Genomic DNA, 19,435 nt, shown 5'->3' with positions numbered 1-19,435 from the left:
CTTCCCTTCTATTTGGGAGGTTGATTAAATAAATCGCCATTCAAGAGTACCTAAATAAATCACTATTCGAGGGGTACCGCTAGATGAGGAGGATGTGGACAAGATGGCTATCCTCATGTAACCCGTTTTGGATTATCACCTTATCAAACTATAATAGCACCTTTCTTTGTTGACTCTCTTTAGGCTGTGATGTACTAGCCTTTTCTCTAAATTGGCACGAGTAAGATACATGGAGCAGACCAGAGGACAATAGAAGTACATTTCAGAATATATCCACTATACTTTTCCCATAAATTATGCAGATCATGTATCATGAGCACACTAAGTCAGCTGTACAAGTATTTCCTTGCAACAGCATGGTGCATAGATGATCCAAAGTAAAGCTATATTTAATATACTTCAAATAATGTCAAAATTACTACCAAATTTGGCAGCTTGTATGACTAGTGCTGTAGACATCTGCTTCACTGTAGCTAAACTTTCGAAAAACTCAAGTCCAACATCTGTGCACTCCTTTACAATCATACTGCCAAAGCAGCATCTGTACTTCAGGACAAAGCTGTAGAAAAAATATTATCCTGTCAAGACATATGATTATCCCACTTCAGGAAACATGTTTCTGCCAGCCAGCAACTACATGTTCCTCGGCAGGCTTGGTCTTTACAAAAGATTCTCGAGCATGCAGTGCCTGTACAAACAACAGAAGGTTAATGTCTGATTGCACTACAATTAAACAGGGGCATCTTGGAAAGCCTTAGATTTGCCACACATCTTAACGTTCCTCCCAAAGCAAGGTCTCGTAACACTTGTAGAAAAATCTTACATCAAACACAAGATAACAAATACAATCTAAGTTCAAATCCTCCTCATTTTCGGAATTACCTTCACCATTCTTCAAAAGAATTTGCCAAGTGTATTACCAACTACAACCACAGGGTAAAGAAATAGTTAAGCAGTACCTCGATATAACTTTTTAGGTATGTAAGATCATCAGGTATTGACCAATTCTTATAATGCCCTAGAGCTACTTGCAGATGCAACAACTTCGGAGCCAAGCTCAAATCTGCAGCTGATACCTTGTCACCATTTATAAAAGGTCCCTGCAGTCAGAGTAGAGCAAAGTTACAATTGGCTTGCAGCAGTTAGAAAAGCAAGATTTTACTTTAATCTGAGCGCATCTCAATCTTTAATCGAAGCAGAGAATTTGGTCATACAAGGTACAAACCAACTCTAAATCCTGCATGGCAGGGACAAGCTGACATGATATCAGCATCTACTCCGGTAGCACAGAAGGCACACCTAAATCAGTGCATAAACATAAGATCTTCACACATGCACACATATGCATATGCTTATTTCCCATACACAAGGGTGCAGATCAGTCAGCTTGCAGATCAGTCAGGTCTCCACCAGCAACAAAGACAGAGACTCTCATAATTAGGACTTTCGCGACGAGTCAAACACCAACTAAAGTTGGGCAAAGGGAGTCTTTTCTTCACCCAACATGAAATTTATGCTTGAACTCAAATTGACAATCACAAAAATTATTAGGTGTGCTCAAGCGCAAGGCTGATATGTTCAAATGGGAGATGGACAAATGTACTCAATCATGCTGACGCCCTGAATTGGGTGAAGTTCATTTTCACAAAAAAGAAGAGGAAGAGAAGAGAAAAGAGGACAGAGGGCAAGGGAAAGAAATTTCATCAACTTCGCAACGCAACTGGTCAACATTAAAAAGAGCCAACTTCAAGGGAATCGAATGCATTGCACCTCTGTTGATTTGGAAAAGCTTGACACTATCCCTTAAGAGCTTCAAATCCCTTCCTTCTAAACAATACCAGAGTCAAGCAGATTGTTGCCAGCTTGCATAAAAGAGGTGGGAAAGACAGACAATTCTGTATGTTTTTCCAGTAATAGCAAGGTTATGTTCCATGACCCCACCTGTGTGACTGCACATCACCCAATGACGGTAAACTCATGTTTTGAAAGGCTACCTGAGCGTCCTAGGGCATTACATGATGCAGACCTACACATTGTAGGAGACATGTGACTGCATAGGAGGGAGCAGAAGATACGAGCTCGTCCATGAGCAGCTACTAAAGCCTAGGAGGGAGGTGCTGTACAGTTTTATGTAGGTTTTGAGCTTGGATCTTCACATCTATTTATATAATACATTGGCTGGACTTCAGTTTTCTCCCTCCTAGTTGCAAAATGCTGCTATCTACTTGTACGCACATAGTGATGAGATAATTGATTGTAGTATCCTTGCTTATCTTCCACAATAGATTACTTGTGTTAATAGTTGGTGATTGCAACATCATTGCATTGATCTACCTACATATCTGAAAAAGAGTCAAGTGTAGGTGGTTTCCCAACATGGTACCTTCGTAAAGCCCATACGGCTGGAGGCGTAGGCTCTTGCTGAAAGATAGGAGAGCAACTCAGATTCAGTCAAGTGTGCTTCGAATCAAGCAAAGGCTTGCAATGAGTGCAAAGGTATGTGTTGACAAACATTTCAGGGAATTCACAGAGGCACCCATGGGTTCTCCTATGCCTATCCCCAACTTTGGAGTGAAGAGGATGCTAGATGGTAGCAATTGGCCAATGTAGAAGATAAAGCCAAGGAGTCACATGGTGGCAAGAGCGCTCTGGGATATTACTGAAGGCATCAAGACCAAGTCCAAGGACAAAAAGGATGCAGCAAGAAAGGTAGGACCTTCGATTCCAAATGACATCAAAGATTGGGTGCTCAAGCATGCTGAGGCACTCTCAATGATATCAGGATGACTGCAAATTCAGTGCTTCTGCACATTCAATTGGCGGAGACCAGTTGTGAGGCTTGGAAGACCTTGATCTGTGCGGTACCAACAATGCAGCACAGATAGCTACTGCTCGGAATCAGCTATTCATGACGTAGCTGAGAGAGGGACATGTAAAGGGAGACCAGTCAATGACCATTTGGTCCAGGTGAAGTTTCTCAAAGATCAACTTGTGGTGGTTGGCCAAAAGTCGACAATAATCAGCTTGCCACGCTATTCACCAGCAAGCCTCCACATAACGTCAATGGGATGATGATTACACCTCTCAGATTTGAGGAGGTAAGAAGCAAGGATTAAGTTGCAGGATAAAGGTGTTGACACCAAGAAGACATTTATCACTTCTAGCAAAAAGGGTAAAAGCCAAACCCGGCAAGGCTAAGCAGAACACGAAAGAGTCTTTGGGGGATGCCAACTCTTCAGACAATGAGAGTAACAAAAAGAGGAAATGCTAGTGTTGGGATCAGCATAAGGAAGAAGGCTGATTAGAAAAAGGGGAGCCGAATCTGGATCAAATTTATCGGAGCTCAAAAAGGAAGAGTTTGGATAAGTTCACCTGCACGCATGCCCGACAACAGTGATCAGAGGATTCAGAGCCTTTTGTGAAGGTGATGGAAAGCACATGATAAGACTAGAATACATCCAATCTTACAAGTTAAATTTTTTATAGTACAATAGAGAGAACAAACTTCTAATGGAATGTGAGGCAGAATACCCAGAGGTTTAAGAAGAGGCTGTTCTAGACGTAGAGGCAAGGTCAGGAAGTCACTGATATATACCTTTGTAAGACTAGAATAAGTCCAATCATAAAAATTTAGAATTTTTGTTGTTCTAAAGACCAAAAATCTACACAGAAAATAAGAGGGAAAATGAAAGAGAAGAAAAAAGAGGTAAACGAAAACTTTTATGAAAAGAGGCAAGGTCAGGGAGGTAACTGACTTGCTTTGATGGCAAAAAAAGTGACAGGATTGCTGAGGCACTCTCAATGATATCAGGACGACTGTCAGAGCTTCCAACTGTACGAGAAAGGGCAGCAGCAATACTGCTGGACGAAACGGTTTCGACAAAATTCACTTTATTCAGAATCAGAACTGTTTGAAAGGATGTATAGAGAAGAAAGTGGCGGACGGGGGCCCCCCATCCCAAGGAAGGTACAACCCATTCGTTATTCGAGGTCTGACGGAAGCAGGGGGGGCTTCCTCTGAAGCTAGCCCGTTTAAACTCTTTCATAAAAACTCTTTTGAGAGCATAGAATGGCAAAGACCAAAAACATCAAAGGCCACGATGGTGAGCAGGGATGGTGACTTGGTTAAAGAAGCCAAAGATCATGAGGGGTACAAGGAACATTGCTGGTTCTCAAGCTTCGAACCTGAGTTAGGGGAGATCTATGTGGAGCAGCCACAAGGTTCTTACAATACAGTTCCGGGGATAGAGATTGTGAATGCAGCTGGAGGCTGAATGAGTTAAACAGGCCTAGGATGATTGGTACCTAGCATATCTGGTCTGTTCCCAGGTCTAAGGGGAACAATTGAATGGACCTGTTGGTGCTAGGGTATCTGGCGAGCTCGTGACTTGGACGGGCAGTACCACTGACAGTGGTGCTAGTTGGTTGCAGACTTAATCTTGTTCGTGTATGATGCAGAGCAGGTCCTGAAGGTACTAGAGGTGTGTTTTCATGGACCTGCTGATGGCACCATCTTCAACTTGAAGAACTGAGAGCTTCTACATGGGAGCTGATAAAGCTTCCCTTCAACAAAGTGGGTATCGAACTACGGTGTGTTATTGAAAGCGGCATTGGAATATCAACTTCAATGCCCCACTTGAGCCCCAAATCAAGACGACTAGGGGCTTACACATGTAGCACTATAGTCGAGAGAGGAACAGAGAAGGGCTGCCACTAGGGCTGAGCAAAGGGCTGCCACGCGCAGCAGTAACCACACATCCTTTATAGGTTTATTTTAGGGCAGCCAATTACGCTACCAATCCAGCAGTTACCGCTGGCATAGGCCCTGGATTAGGACAGGTATGCTGCCTGGTGAGGTCCTTAAATGGGCACGAAACGGCACCAGCAGCAGGAGATGCCTCCTCAACAATCCCGCACACCGCAGTCAGAAGTCTGTAAAGAGTCTAGAATTAGGGCCAATCAGCCCTGTTCTGGTTGGCTGACAGACGGTGGTCAGGCAGTCCATAGATCTAGTCCCTAGGGTTTCCAGCCCAACAAAAGAGCCCCTAGGGGGGGCGGAAGGGTTTAGTCTGCAGCAATCCCTGAGCAGTCTAGGGAGCTACATGGCCACACACACGCACACGCGCGCACACACACAAAGAACTCCTTACAAGAAATAGACTACATGTGCATCTCTATTAATGAATGTAACTACAAGGCAACAAAAAAATTCCAGTATCCAGGCCCCGTATCTAAAGGTCCCAAGGTCCCATCAGATCATATGCAGACCCTCAAGGACTTAAAGATGATTAACTACATCGCAAACACAATACCACAGCCCCGGCCAAACTAACTCAACCTCACACACCCACCAGATCAGAACCAACAGATCAATTGAACACGTGCACACACACATGCACGCACATACATACAAAATAATACTTGCATGACTTCATGTCCACAAACAAAACATAGTGCAGTTGCAATCTCATGATAAGTCACTCATAAGACTGAAAACCATAAACTCCATCACGCATAGCAGGGACTAGCTACTATGACATCCCCACTGACGTCATCAGTGCCCAACAGTCGGTTTAGACCTTAGTATAAAATTAAGCTCTCACACATACAAATCCACACACCCACACATACTTGAGCATCCATTTATACAAAGTCTTTGTACTGAGTTTCTGTCGGCACTCCGGAGGTGAAGGGTAGACTCAGCCATGACGAAGGCTAGCACTAAAGGAGAAGGTAAATGATAAAGTAGTCCAAAATCTCACTCATTCAAGCTACAACTGCTTGTGAAGTCTAAACAATTTCAGTTTAGTCTCTCCCAAACCAGCATCTAAATCTAGCTCACAGGAAAAAAATATGCTCCCACATACAAATCCACACACCCAAACATAAAATATGCTCACACATACAAAATACAAAAATATGCTCACACATACAAATCCACACACCCAAACATACTTGATAGTCACTCATAAGATTGAAAACCATAAACTCCATCACGCATAGTAGGGAGTCAGGACTAGCTAGTATGACATCCCCACTGATGTCATCAGTGCCCAACAATAAGTGTAGACCATAGTATAAAAGTATGCTCTCACACATACAAATCCACACACCCAAACATACTTGAGCATCCAAATAAGCATATGAATTCTTCCGCATATTGTGGACACACATGTTCGCCACACAATAGCACTTACTCAAGAATATCAATGGTCTGACACAAAAGTCAAATTCATATACCTTTGTAAGACTAGAATATATCCAATCACACAAATTTAAATTTTTGTTGTTCTAAAGTCCAAAAATCTACACAGTAAATAAAAGAGAAAACGAAAGAGAAGAAAAAAGAGGTAACAAAAACTTTTTGAAGAACAAAAGGAAGACATGCTTAGCAAGCAAAGCAACACTTATGTCCTCATCAATGCCCAAGCATAAGCAGCTATACTGGGTTTCTAAAGACCCGCGAAGTCTCTTGGGCAAACCCAATGCTTACTAAAATACGTCAAATTCATTCTAAATTTTGCTTAAAAACTCTCAATAAGAGGATACAACTTTCAAATTTCAAGTAAAATTCACTTACATGTTCCTTCAAATGATCATTTAGTGCTTTGAGTTCGGCAACTAGTGCTTCTTCAGCACCATCATTGGGATCCTTACTCTTCAAAAATTTCACAAAGCTAGGGAATATTTTTGATCCCCTGCAAACATGAACACTCGAGCAGTACATATAGCATGGTCAATACTTGAATGAATCATGTTTGGTAATGTGCCCAAGCATTCCTACGTCAAATAAACAAAAGAGAAAGAAAACAAGAAATAAAGAAGAAAGGAAGAAGGTAACTAAGCAAAAATAAACAAGCAAGTTGAGAAACAAAATCTTCAAAATGATAATAATAATAATAATAAAATTAAACAGGAATAAAATCTCTCTCTCTCTCTCTCTTAAAACATAAAATCAAAAGCTAAATGGACCCTTATGTATCGCTTCCAACAAACAGGCAAGATTACATTCCTAACTTAGAAGGCACAAGCATACTCAATCAAACTCTCTTTTGAAGCTAAAACAAAAATGGGCTATTCAGCTCCCCCGCTTTTTGTTTTCAGCTTATGTTCCTAACTTAGAAGGCACAAGCATACTCAATCAAACTCTCTTTTGAAGCTAAAAGAAAAATGGGCTATTCAGCTCCCCCGCTTTTTGTTTTCAGCTTATGTTCAATCATTCTAAACATACCTAAGGCCGATACACCATAGATAAAAGACTTCATATTTAAGATTCAGCGTAATTTTTTCATTATTTTCCTTGGATTATACCTCTTGTGGAAAGTAAAGTGATCAAATTACTACATTGAGTGATAGAAGACTCCTTAGTTGTACAAAGGCAAGAAAATCTAGGAATTGGGAAGAAATGACTCCATATTTAGCCAAATCAAAAATGTTTTGAGTCAATGTGAGGCATTTTTATAATGTGTAAACCACTATATTCAAGTTGTTCATGTTTATCGTATATATCAACCTCTAATCCTATGGTAGATTGAGAGAGTCTAAAATCAAAGGAAACACAAGAATCCCCTCTTGAAGTGCAGTTCAATTCACAAGAGTCACGAGAATAGATTCCTTCTCCAAAAGGACAAGCGTCTTTGTACATAAAGTCCTGAAAGTCAGGAACATCTCGTACAAATTAATCATCTGTAAAATGCCTAACTTGGCTAAGCTTATGTAAAATGATACGGCAAGTATTGATAGAAATAAGACGTTGCACAAACTCAAATTCATAAGTGAAAAGATAAAAGTTTGCTAAAGAGACGGCACAATCAATGCCCATGGGGACTCCAATAATTTATTGAAACAAACAATCACCTATTGTGATGTAAAGATTATCTAAACGAAAATCTATCCAAGAGAAAACATCTTCAACACTTACTACCTTTGTGTTATCTTTTCTTTTTTAGAACCATTGTCATGATCTTTATTATTTAGCCACAAAAAGTCAAAGCATAAAGCTGTTTTCTCAACTTCACTTTGCATCTATCTTTGCCAAATCTCAGCTTGAAAACTTCAACCACTAGCTTTTTGAAAACTTTGCCTGCTACGTGAAGCCCGTGGAGCCAATCAACGTGTGATTTTCCCGTCGTTTGCTACGTGCATCCCGACCTTGCCAATCGACCTATGCCATCCCGACATGTTACGTGCATCCGGACCTAGCCAATCGACCTGTGCATCTCATTTTGTGCATCTTGATCTATGCAACATGAGGAAACTTGGCTCCGTGCCCAATTCGCCCCCAAACCGATGCGCCTCTCCAACGCCAATCGCCGTCGCACATTCTCTCCAATGCCATCACCCATCTTCTAATCTATGTCCGTGCCATCGCAACGCCACTTTCTCCCACCTTAGACTAACGTCTAAGGTCCTAACTAGGGTTCTCCACTAAAGTTAGTCCTATAGGTCAAGTTAGGCTGGTTAGGTTTAGTTAGTAAATTGGATTAGGCTAGTAGATTGGGTTAGGATAGGTTTCGTCAATTAGGCTTAGTTAGTTTGGCTCTAGGTTAGGTTAGTGCTAAGGGTAAAGGCTGCGTTAGGTTGGCCTAAGACACTGTCCTAACAGTCCTAAAAGTCTGCGGTTAAAGCTGTACTAACTGTCCTATGTGGACGACTTGCTCAATGATGCTCAGATGCAATCGATCTAGCATGCATACGCAAGACTATGGGTCAACACATGCACTTTGGGTTGCACATGGATGATAGCCTTTGTTCTCCGTGCATGTTTGTGTTTTCTTACTACCACAACAACATGGACAGCTAACCCTTTTCACCCCGAAGCAAATGGAGATCAAGCAAGATCCGGCAATTTGTTATTTCATCCAATGCCCCTCCTTGGTCTACCCAAATAGGTTCAATAAATGTGTTTGATTATCGTGTCGTCTGGGGGTTGGCCTTTGGTGTCTCCAACGACAAGGAAAGTTTATGGGACCATGCCTACATGACTCCTAGCAGGCCTAATTCGTCACTCAAATTTTTTGGCTGTTCACAGGCTAGATGCACCTAGAAGCCGTCCGAAAGACATGTATGCTACAAGCATCCAAATATTGGAGCTCTGTGTTGTCAGAATTCTAGATCCATTGCATGTTGGGGTATTGAAGAAGCTTATGGAGCTGTTTGAGTCCAAATACAGCAGCTATAATGAGGATGATTTTCAGTTCTTGACATTTGGCAAGGACAACATAACTAGAGATGCAATGCAAAGACAACTCATTGAAGCGCTCATGGACACTACCATTGAGGGTATATGGCGAAGCAATCAATGCTTTACATGTGGAGAAAAGTGAACAACAAACCAAATGTGGTGTGCAGAACAAAAAACATGGGGATAGCGATGACCCTAGAGGTGCCAAAACACCCAAAGGCACATGCATATATTACATTTCCTTCTGACCCTGGTGGTATGCATGATGGCATATGCCCTCTTTACAGTAGAGAGCCCATCACCTATAATTTTGAGGACAATTTTATTTTTTTAAAGGAGGGATGGTTGTAATGAAGGCCAAAAGTTAGTCACATTAGTGGGGGGTAGGATAATTAGTATTTGGGGTGTTTGCAAGATAGAGGGCTAAGGAGGTACTGTATAATTACCATCCTCATGTACAAGGACATTTTTATGTGACATCTAATTTTTTCTACTCTCCCTCCCTCCTTCCTGCCTATGCTCTCTCTCTCTATCTCTCTTCCCTACTCCCTCTCATTCTCCTCTCTATCCTTCCCCTTCTCCTCCCTTCTTCCCGTATCTCTCTCCCCCTTCTGCTAGTCTATCATCTTTCTCCAAATCTCCCCCTACCCTCTTTTCTACAGAGTCATTTAAAATCCATCTTGAGTGCAAGGGGTCATCTGTATCCTTTCATAAGTCCCTCCAAAGTTCATGGACATTGGGCAACATGGCGTTGAAGCAGTAGCTTAGCCATTTAGAGATATTTATCAAAGTCATCCAAGTTGCAATAAATCTTGGCTTTTTTGGAGTTTGTGAAACTTCCAAGTAGCTCCAAGAAAAGGGATATTTGGATTGCAAACAAACCCAGAAGACTTGCAAAAACTTTGGTGTTTTGAGATCGGATCTTTTTCAGAAATTAAGGTAGGGACGTAAGAGTAAGCAGCAGAGTTCACATCTCTCAAAAACTTTTTACAAATAAAAACAAAGTTATTGGAACTTTTGTGCTATAAGAAATGACTAAATTCCTATGCAATTTTCGAGGCAGAGTTTCGTTTTCTATAGAAAGATGGTTACTTTGCTTTGAGCAATTAACAAAAACTTATAGTTTCAAAGCAACATTGTTCCAAATCTTCAAAAAATAAGAACTTAGTGAAAAAGGTTACACTTATGCATAAGCTGCCATCTAGGTTTTCTTGGGTGTGTTGTGACGTAGACACGATCTAAATAATCATATACGCATATAGACGTTGGTTTCAATCGGTTAAAGTACATTTAAAAGCAAGCCAACGTCTACTACACATCCGTGCCAACATCTTTGCAGCCTTATATTCTAAAGATCCAATGTTGAGACTTACTAAATGCCCTTCCTCTATTAGAATTTACCCAACAAAGGGTACACGCAACGGAAAACTTATAGTAATGCCCAAGAGCTCACACAGTGTGCGGTGTGGGTGTGTGGAATCACAAACTTCTTTACTTATGTGCATTCAATAAATGTACAGACTCATCAATAGACAATGAACAAACCAGGTAGAGAAACCACCAAAATATATATTTCCGTCCACAACTATGGACACAATACAAAAGAGATAGATCCAGAGTCCCACCAATGATGTGGTCCTCTGTTCTTACCACAAGGTCCTTCTCCTATTTGATGGCTATCTCTAGACTCGAGCCCGCGTGCTCCACCCCGAGCTTCTGTAGACTTTCCGTCCAGATCCCTTCCACCTTGCTATCTTTGCACCAGCCTAGGTGGGCAGCACTCTGAGCTAGGTTTGCAGCTCTACAACTCTCTTGTCTCCTTCTGCATAGAGACCCACAAGTGGCTGATTTGCTGCTCCTTTTGCTCCTTGAACTGTTGCTCCAAGTGATGAGAAGTGAGGCCTCAAGGAACTCCTTTTATAGGGCCCCAAGGGCTGGTAAAAATACCGACCAGCCTGCAGCAGACTGGCCGACCAGTCTGTGGCTGGTCCAGCCCTATAAGGGCTCACAACCCAGGGCTCTTGGCCCCACACTTCTAGGGCCTTTGGCCCTCCAATCTAGGCAAGGGCCAGCCCTATATAAAGCAAGCCACTGCTCCCTAGCAGCCCTATTTGCTGCTCCACATCTGCGTCTGCACATTCTGCCATAGCTGCGCCTCTGCCAGGCCCGTTTCTAGTTCCGTACAGAATCGTACACCCTGTGATTGCTCCTCTGGCAGGCCCTTTTCCAGTTCCGTACAGAACCGTACGCCCTGTGATTGCTTTTTATTCCACGTTTCTTGTGCTGGCTACTGCTTCGCCTTTTGCTGCTACAGATTCCATCCTAGCTCCGGGTACCCTCCATCTCTTTGATTCTTGCCCACAACAGCTCTAGATGTGCTGCCCACATGACAGCCAAGATGCTATCCATGTGGCAGCCCCATCTTATCACTCACTTCCTTCTAGCTCTTGTCCACATGACATCCAATCAAATGCCCATGTGACAAACACTCAAACCCTAGGTTGACCCCCCCCCCCCCCCCCCCCCCTACTCTCCTCATATGGGGGCTTACAAATGGGGAGGTCACCTTTACAACACCCCCTCTCACCAACACATCTCGACCCAATGCCAACACGTCGATGACGATGCTCCAGTAACTCTCTCATCGTAGTTCTCTGGAACCTTTCGGTGTCAATCTTTTCCTCGCTTTTCATCCAGTGGCTCTTGCTCCACCAGGTCTGGATCCGCCTCCACACACCATCCTGGTACACAAGTCCATCTTTGGTAGCACCATCTAACACCACCTCCTTCAGTCGCGTTCCCGCCTTCAAACTCACGCAATCCAACCGTCGTGATCTTCCAATCGTCCCCCTCATAATGAGTGAACAACCTAGAGTCTTCCAAGCACCATGCTCTGAGGCTCTGTTTCAACCCATCCTTCCTTTGGCAAGGTCTGCAACCAATGAATATTTCCAAATAACCTGGACCATGGACTCTCACTAAGTTCTCAAGCAGATACTCTTCTGGCTTCCGTACTCTTTGTCCATCACCTTCTAGCAATCTGCATCCGAAATTTGAAGAAGCACCAATACTTCCCCTTCTGCCTTCGAAGAAGGCCAGTTCCTTCCAATCTCATATCACCTGAGACAAATGAAGAGCAAAGTCTCTCCACAGCATGCTGTGAAGGCTTAAATGCAGAATATCAAATACATAGCAGACTGTTGTACTGCCTGAATGTTCACTCTGAAAGCAAACTCTCATTGAGGCACCCACCAAGCACTTGTGTAGTCTTGTACTGTCCCCTTCTGAACTCCAGCAGCCATCTGCTGACCATGAGACCCTAAGGCCTTCCATGGAATCCACTCTCGTGTCAATGTCAACGGCCACACACCTGGAAGGTACCAAGCGCTCCATGCTGTCCTTCACCTTCACAAAGGAATCTGACTCCTCGTCGACCCACATCTCTATGTCATACATCCTCACTATGATTTCTAGATAAATATCTGACCTCCGTAATACTCGGTGATTTCACCGGAAACAACTCTTTGTTTACCACATCTGCTTTGGCCTCTCCCTCATAATCTGAGTCAAACTCCTTTTTGTTTTTCAGATCCGCCTTTTTCCTTCTACAATCCTTTGCAAAATGTCCTGGTCTATCACAGTAGAAATACCTCTTCTTATGCTTTTTCTTTGAAGCCCCCTCGTCGTTAGAGTCGTCTTTCTTGGACTTGCCACCGTTAGGCTTGCCCTTTCCTTTGCCAACGGAATCCTTTCGCCAACATCGCCTTGTCTTTGTCCTCGTTGTAGAGATTCTCCCAAGCTTCCCCCTGTAGCCGTAATGGACCCAACTCCTCAAACGTCAAAGGTTTAGTCCTCTGTTCTGCTATCACAGCCATACCAAAGCTCTTGAAACTCCGAGACAGTATCCTCAGTACCATCAAGGCCAAATGGCATGAGTCTGTCTGCTGACCAACTGCTGCCAACTGATCTCTCACCACCTTGACCTTCGTCAAATGGCTATATACCGTATCTCCTTCCATATCAAGATTGTAGAGTTGATGTTGAAGAAGCTAAATCCGGGAGGTATCGTCCGTCTCATACAGATCTTTCAGGATGGCCCACGTCTCTACTCACGTCTCGACCAGCTGGATATGCGGAAGCACGGAGTCCGCCGTAGTCCCTATGATTATTACCAAGGCATGGACATCTCTGTCTTCCCAGGCTTCAAGCTCCTCTCTGTCTACTGCCATGAGTATTTCCTTTTTCCTGTCCACCATGTTCTCCAACTTCGACTCCTCTCCTGTGGTCAGCTTCTACAACTTCCGAGCCACTAAATGACTCCGCCTCTTCACTTTCTAGATCAGGAATTAGTCTTGTCTAGGTTTCCAAACTCTCCAAAGTTAGGGTTAGTGAAAGAGAGAAAACTGAAAACGGAGGAAGGGAAAGCAGGGGCTGAAGAGGCTGTAGAAGTCGACATCTCTGCTATTTATACCACACAGCAAAGTCAACCAAACTCAATTTCAGTAGACCAGAATTCTGAATGCATCTGATTGCACCTGAGTCACCCTCCTTCTTAGGGCACAATCCTCTAGTCATGGAAGTCGATTACCAAGAGCTTCTGAATCAAGGTCGTTCTTCAGCAAGGTCCCTGCCTTCAGGCTTTCACACATGTGAGCCTCCTACTTAGGCTCTGATACCATGTTAGAATTTACCCAACAGAGGGTCCACGCAATGGAAGACTTATAGTAATGCCCAAGAGCTCACATAGTGTGCGGTGTGGGTGTGTGGAATCACAAACTTCTTTACTTATGTACATTCAATAGATGTGCAGACTCATCGATAGACAATGAACCAACCAGATAGAGAAACCACCAAAATATATATTTCCGTCCACAACTATGAACACAATACAAAAGAGACAGATCCAGAGTCCCACCAATGATGTGGTCCTCTAATCTTACCACCACGTCCTCCTCCTATCTGCTAGCTATCTCTAGACTCGAGCCCGCGTGCTCCACCTCAAGCCTCTGTAGACTTTCCGTCCAAATCCCTTCCACCTATCTGTCTTTGCGCCAGCCTAGGTGGGCAGCACTCTGCGCTAGGTCAGCAGCTCTACAGCTCTCTTGTCTCCTTCTGGATAGAGACCCACAAGTGGCTGATCTGCTGCTCCTGCTCCTCCCTGAACTGCTGCTCCAAGTGATGAGAAGTGAGGTCTCAAGGACCTCCTTTTATAGGGCCCCAAGGTCTGGTAAAAATACCGACCAGCCTGCAGCAAACTGGCCAACCAGTCTGTGGCTGGTCCAGCCCTATAAGGGCTCACAACCCAGGGCTTTTGGCCCCACACTTCTAGGGCCTTTGGCCCTCCAATCTAGGCAAGGCCCCAGCCCTATATAAAGCATGCCACTGCCCCCTACCAGTCCTATTTGCTGCTCCACATCTGCGCCTGCACATCCTGCCATAACTGCACCTCTGCCAGGCCCGTTTCCAATTCCATACAGAGGCGTAGACCCTGTAGATGTCAGCACCATGTGATCGCTTTTTATTCCGGGTTCCTTGTGCTGGCTACTGCTTCGCCTTTTGCTGCTGCAGATCCATCCTAGCTCCAAGTACCCTTCATCTCTTTGATTCTTGCCCACAACAGCTCTAGATGTGCTGCCCACATGACAGCCAAGATGCTGTCCATGTGGCAGCCCCATCTTATCACTCGATTCCTTCGGGCTCTTCTCCACATGACATCTAATCAGATGCCCATGTGACAGACACTCAAACCCTAAGTTCATCCCCCCCATGCTCTCCTCATATGGGGGCTTACAGATGGGGAGGTGACCTTTGCAACATCCTTACCTACATGCACATGCTAATGCAAACATTCCTTCATCATCGAAGGTATAAATTAATATCTACATCAATAGTAAGACATATCTATATCAATAGCAATCATGTTTTGTAGTGGATAAGGTTTGATAAATTCCACCAAGCTGAATTTATCGTTAGCAATTTTACCAAATGTGAGTGCGATTATATACCTAGATGAACCTAGGAACATTCCCAAACTCATCCTTTAAAAACACAACATAGAGCAGTTTCAATCTCATGATAGTCACTCACAAGGTTGAAAACCATAAACTCCATCATGCATAGCAGGGACTAGCTACTATGACATCCCCACTGACGTCATCAGCACCCAACAGTGGGTGTAGACCATAGTATAAAAATATGCTCTCACATATACAAATCCACACACCCACACATAACTTGAGCATCCATTTATACAAAGTCTTCGTACTGGGTTTCTGTCAGCACTCCGAAGGTGAAGAGCAGAGTCAGCCATGACGAAGGCTAGCACTAAAGGAGAAGGCTAATCAAAAGGTAGTCCAAAATCTCTTCAATCAAGCTACAACTGCTTGTGAAGTCTAAACATTTTCATATTAGTCTCTCCCTAACGAGCATCTAAATCTAAATCTAGCTGATAGGGCAACGCACCATTTAAGATAGAAACAATTATCACAATACCAGCAGAAGCATAAACATGAATCCAAGAACATTCCCGAACTCATCCTTTAATACTATGACATCCCCACTGACGTCATCAACTCCCATCAGTGGGTGTAGACCATAGTATAAAAATATGCTCTCACATATACAAATCCACACACCCACACATACTTGAGCATCCAATTTATACAAAGTCTTCGTATTGAGTTTCTGTCGGCACTCCGGAGGTGAAGGGCAGACTCAGCCATGACGAAGGCTAGCACTAAAGGAGAAGGCTAATCAAAAGGTAGTTCAAAATCTCTTCAATCAATCTACAACTGCTTGTGAAGTCTAAACATTTTCATTTTAGTCTCTCCCTAACGAGCATCTAGATCTAAATCTCGCTGATAGGGCAACGCACCATTTAAGATAGAAACAATTATCACAATACCAACAGGCCGCAACTTGGACGAAAACTTCACAAGGTGAAATTTGCATGTCCGCTAATATGGCAGAAGCATATACCTAGATGAATCCAAGAACATTCCCAAACTCATCCTTTAAAAACACAACATAGTGCAGTTTCAATCTCATGATAGTCACTCACAAGGTTGAAAACCATAAACTCCATTATGCATAGCAGGGACTAGCTACTATGACATCCCCACTGACGTCATCAGCGCCCAGACTATAGTATAAAAACATGCTCTCACATATACAAATCCACACACCCACACATACTTGAGCATCCATTTACACAAAGTCTTCGTACTGAGTTTCTATCGACACTCCAGAGGTGAAGGGCAAACTCAGCCATGACGAAGGCTAGCACTAAAGGAGAAGGCTAATCAAAAGGTAATCCAAAATCTCTTCAATCAAGCTACAACTGCTTGTGAAGTCTAAACGTTTTCATTTTGGTCTCTCCCTAACGAGCATCTAAATCTAAATCTAGCTGATAGGGCAACGTACCATTTAAGATTAAAAGAATTATCACAATACCAACAAGCCGCAATTTGGACGAAAACTTCACAAGGTGAAATTTGCATGTCCACTAATACTACAGAAGCATATACCTAGATGAATCCAGGAACATTCCCAAACTCATCCTTTAAAAACACAACATAGTGCAGTTTCAATCTCATGATAGTCACTCACAAGGTTGAAAACCATAAACTCCATCATGCATAGCAGGGACTAGCTACTATGACATCCCCACTGACATCATCAGCGCCCAACAGTGGGTGTAGACCATAGTATAAAAATATGCTCACGTATACAAATCCACACACCCACACATACTTGCGCATCCATTTATACAAAGTCTTCGTACTGAGTTTCTGTCGGCACTCCGGAGGTGAAGGGCAGACTCAGCCATGACGAAGGCTAGCACTAAAGAAGAAGGCTAATCTACTCATTTCCAATTGGTGAGTGCACGCACTTGTCTCTTGAGAAATGAAGGTTAACCTTCACATCTTTGTTTTACTCTCCAAACCTATATTCTACATGGTATCAAACCCCCAACCTCTTCAAACTACCCAGCCATCCGTGTATGGTGCATTGAAGTTTGTGAAAAAGATCAAGGATAGAGAAGGTGTGAGAGGAGCTTTGAAGGGCGAAAACTCTCTCCGTGGGTAGAACTCACAAACCAGAACGTGGCTGTAGCAATTCCTAAGTAGGTAAACTACAATTGCATATGCAAGGTAAAACATCAAATCACTTGACTAAAAGCAAATCACATAACATACACAGTGGCTTTCTCAGCTGGTGTCTGCAGAGGGGGATCAGGATATTTCTCTTCAAGGATTTGAGTGATAACGTCAGAATCTGGCACCCATTTCCCTTCATGTTTGATGACTGGTACTTTACCTTCAGGATTGATTTCCAAGAACCTGCCACCCCAAAACGTGATCATTATTAAACAAAAAAATTCTTACAGAAAATGGAAACTCTTAAAAAATACAAAGGGGTGTACCAGTCAGGCTTGTTGGTAAGATCAACATGTCTTACATTGTATGGTACACCTTTCTCTTCAAGGGTCAAAAGAACCCTATGAGAAAACGGGCCTGCATTGACAATCGAACAGCTATACATGATTCAGACTGTCTTTTTCATCCCTACCCAAAAAAAATCAAAAACGCTAAGAGTAAATGTGCAATTTGAACCAGTAGAGATGCAAAAAAAGGAATTATCCGCAAGCCACAAATGCAGATGATAACATATGCATGATGTATAAAACACGATCAACCTGTAAGTTAAAGTCGGACTCTAGAGAATATCTAGAATCTAAGCACAGTGGTCTAAATCTTCCACGACATTAATCATGTTTCCTGTTCAAACAGGACTCAGATAGAGACACGCCCTTTAGAAGGCGACGTTGCGCCCTTCGGATTGCTTGTAACATTCATGGCGCTGGGCAGATTCAGATTCCCACAGCTACCTTAGCGACGCCAATATTCCTTATGTCAACTGACTACACTACGACTCAAACGCAACACCACGTCACAGTACGAAAGAACCTTGGTCCGTTCCACCATTTCATGGTGCTGTTCCTAAATGTCTGTTCCATCTATCCAGTGTAATACATAGACCATAAGTTGCATGGATTGTGAAACCTTTAGCTTGTAATGGAAAAAGGCGACGATCGCCATATTAAGGCAGAAGCCTGTTCAGTAATAACGGCAAATGTGTACAGCCTGAAAACACTAGAAGAAGTAAGCTTCGAAGCTGCACAGAAAAAACATCCAATGGACTGATATGAGAAACTTTCCTTTTCACATGAAAGTGGAACCGGAGGGCGCAAGGGGATCTAAGAATGATCAGGTGCGTCGAACCGGGGGACAGAGCCGAAGCACATGATTCAGCTTGGCAGAGGACTGTTGGCCATAATCATGTGAGAGCTAAACGAATTGCACCAGCAGCGTGGGGGGATGCGAGAGCAAGTGAACGCAAAAATGCGGGCATCGCCAAAAGGGAGGCGCAGGAGGTCTTAGTCCCCAAAGCTCACGATCACGAACACGGTGCAGCTAAGCAAGCAAAGCGGGAAACAGGAAGGGACTGAGAAGGAGGAACGTACAGTCACCGATCTTCTCGGGCTGACCGATGGCAGCTTTGACGAGGATGTCAACGGGTTCAGGAGGGGAAGCCATGGAGGAGGGAAGGGGGAGGGGAGGGGGAGGAGAAGAGGAGGAGAAGGCGGCTATGGAGGAAGGCAAGCGAAGGCGAAGGCGAAGGCGAAGGCGATGGCTATGGCTATGGCTATGGCGATGGCGAAGACGAAGGGGAAACAGGAGAGGAGGAGCAGGAGGAGCTGGGGTGGCAACTACAAGAACAGTAGACAAGACCTTCATCATCATTTTGTACTACAATGAATGAAGCCTCCTTTGTGGGCTTTGTGAAGCCTGCCTAAAGCTCGTGGGTGTAAATTATCCCTTTCCCACGAAATCCTTACCTTTCTCCTTCCTGAAGCTTCCCGAAGCTTCCCTTCCCTTCGCTTCCCTTCCCCTCTTCCTTGTTCCCACGCTCTTCCCCTCACGCCCACGCTTGTCCCATGCTTGCTGCTTCAGTGCATCTTCATCTGCTGCACTCCAAGGATATGTGGTGCTCGTTTTGGGCAATTCGGGGCATGTTCCAGTCCACACGCGAGCTGTTCCGAACCTGGCACGAGGGCTGGACATTTGATCGGCATTGGGGGGACACGAAGGGTTGCATGTAGCTCGCTCGCTGCCTTCAACACCTAGATGGCCAAATGAGTCTAACGACAGTAGTTAGACTATTCGGCCGCCCAAACGTGTTGAACAC

The 19,435-nt window shown here is 43.7% G+C and overlaps 1 protein-coding gene across 1 annotated transcript; it reads right to left on the bottom strand.

Annotated features, from left to right (window-relative positions):
* Positions 1-368: 368 nt before the first annotated feature.
* LOC147902541 (putative glutathione S-transferase DHAR1, cytosolic) lies at positions 369-19,044 on the bottom strand. Its single transcript, XM_087373584.1, has 6 exons — positions 18,711-19,044; positions 17,610-17,700; positions 17,383-17,526; positions 6,581-6,698; positions 960-1,100; positions 369-688 (listed from the first exon to the last, which is right to left on the bottom strand). Exons 1-6 carry the CDS (start codon positions 18,988-18,990, stop codon positions 605-607), a joined length of 858 nt encoding a protein of 285 aa, XP_087229710.1. The 5' UTR covers positions 18,991-19,044; the 3' UTR covers positions 369-604.
* Between the last annotated feature and the right edge of the window lie 391 nt (positions 19,045-19,435).

The sequence above is a fragment of the Dipteris shenzhenensis genome, chromosome 4 (genome assembly GCF_047967505.1).
Source record: "Dipteris shenzhenensis isolate YYH24624 ecotype China chromosome 4, Dip_SZ_1.0, whole genome shotgun sequence".
NCBI lineage: Eukaryota > Viridiplantae > Streptophyta > Polypodiopsida > Gleicheniales > Dipteridaceae > Dipteris > Dipteris shenzhenensis.
The sequence above is the reverse complement of the archived record's forward strand: the minus strand, read 5'-3'. Positions and strand labels throughout refer to the sequence as shown.

Coding starts and splice junctions, on each gene's coding strand:
- LOC147902541 (XM_087373584.1), bottom strand. CDS start 18,990: ATGATGATGAAGGTCTTGTCTACTGTTCTTGTAGTTGCCACCCCAGCT. Junction 17,527..17,609: donor CTTACCAACAAGCCTGACTG/GTACACCCCTTT, acceptor TTGGGGTGGCAG/GTTCTTGGAAATCAATCCTG. Junction 1,101..6,580: donor ATGATCATTTGAAGGAACAT/GTAAGTGAATTT, acceptor CTCTGACTGCAG/GGACCTTTTATAAATGGTGA.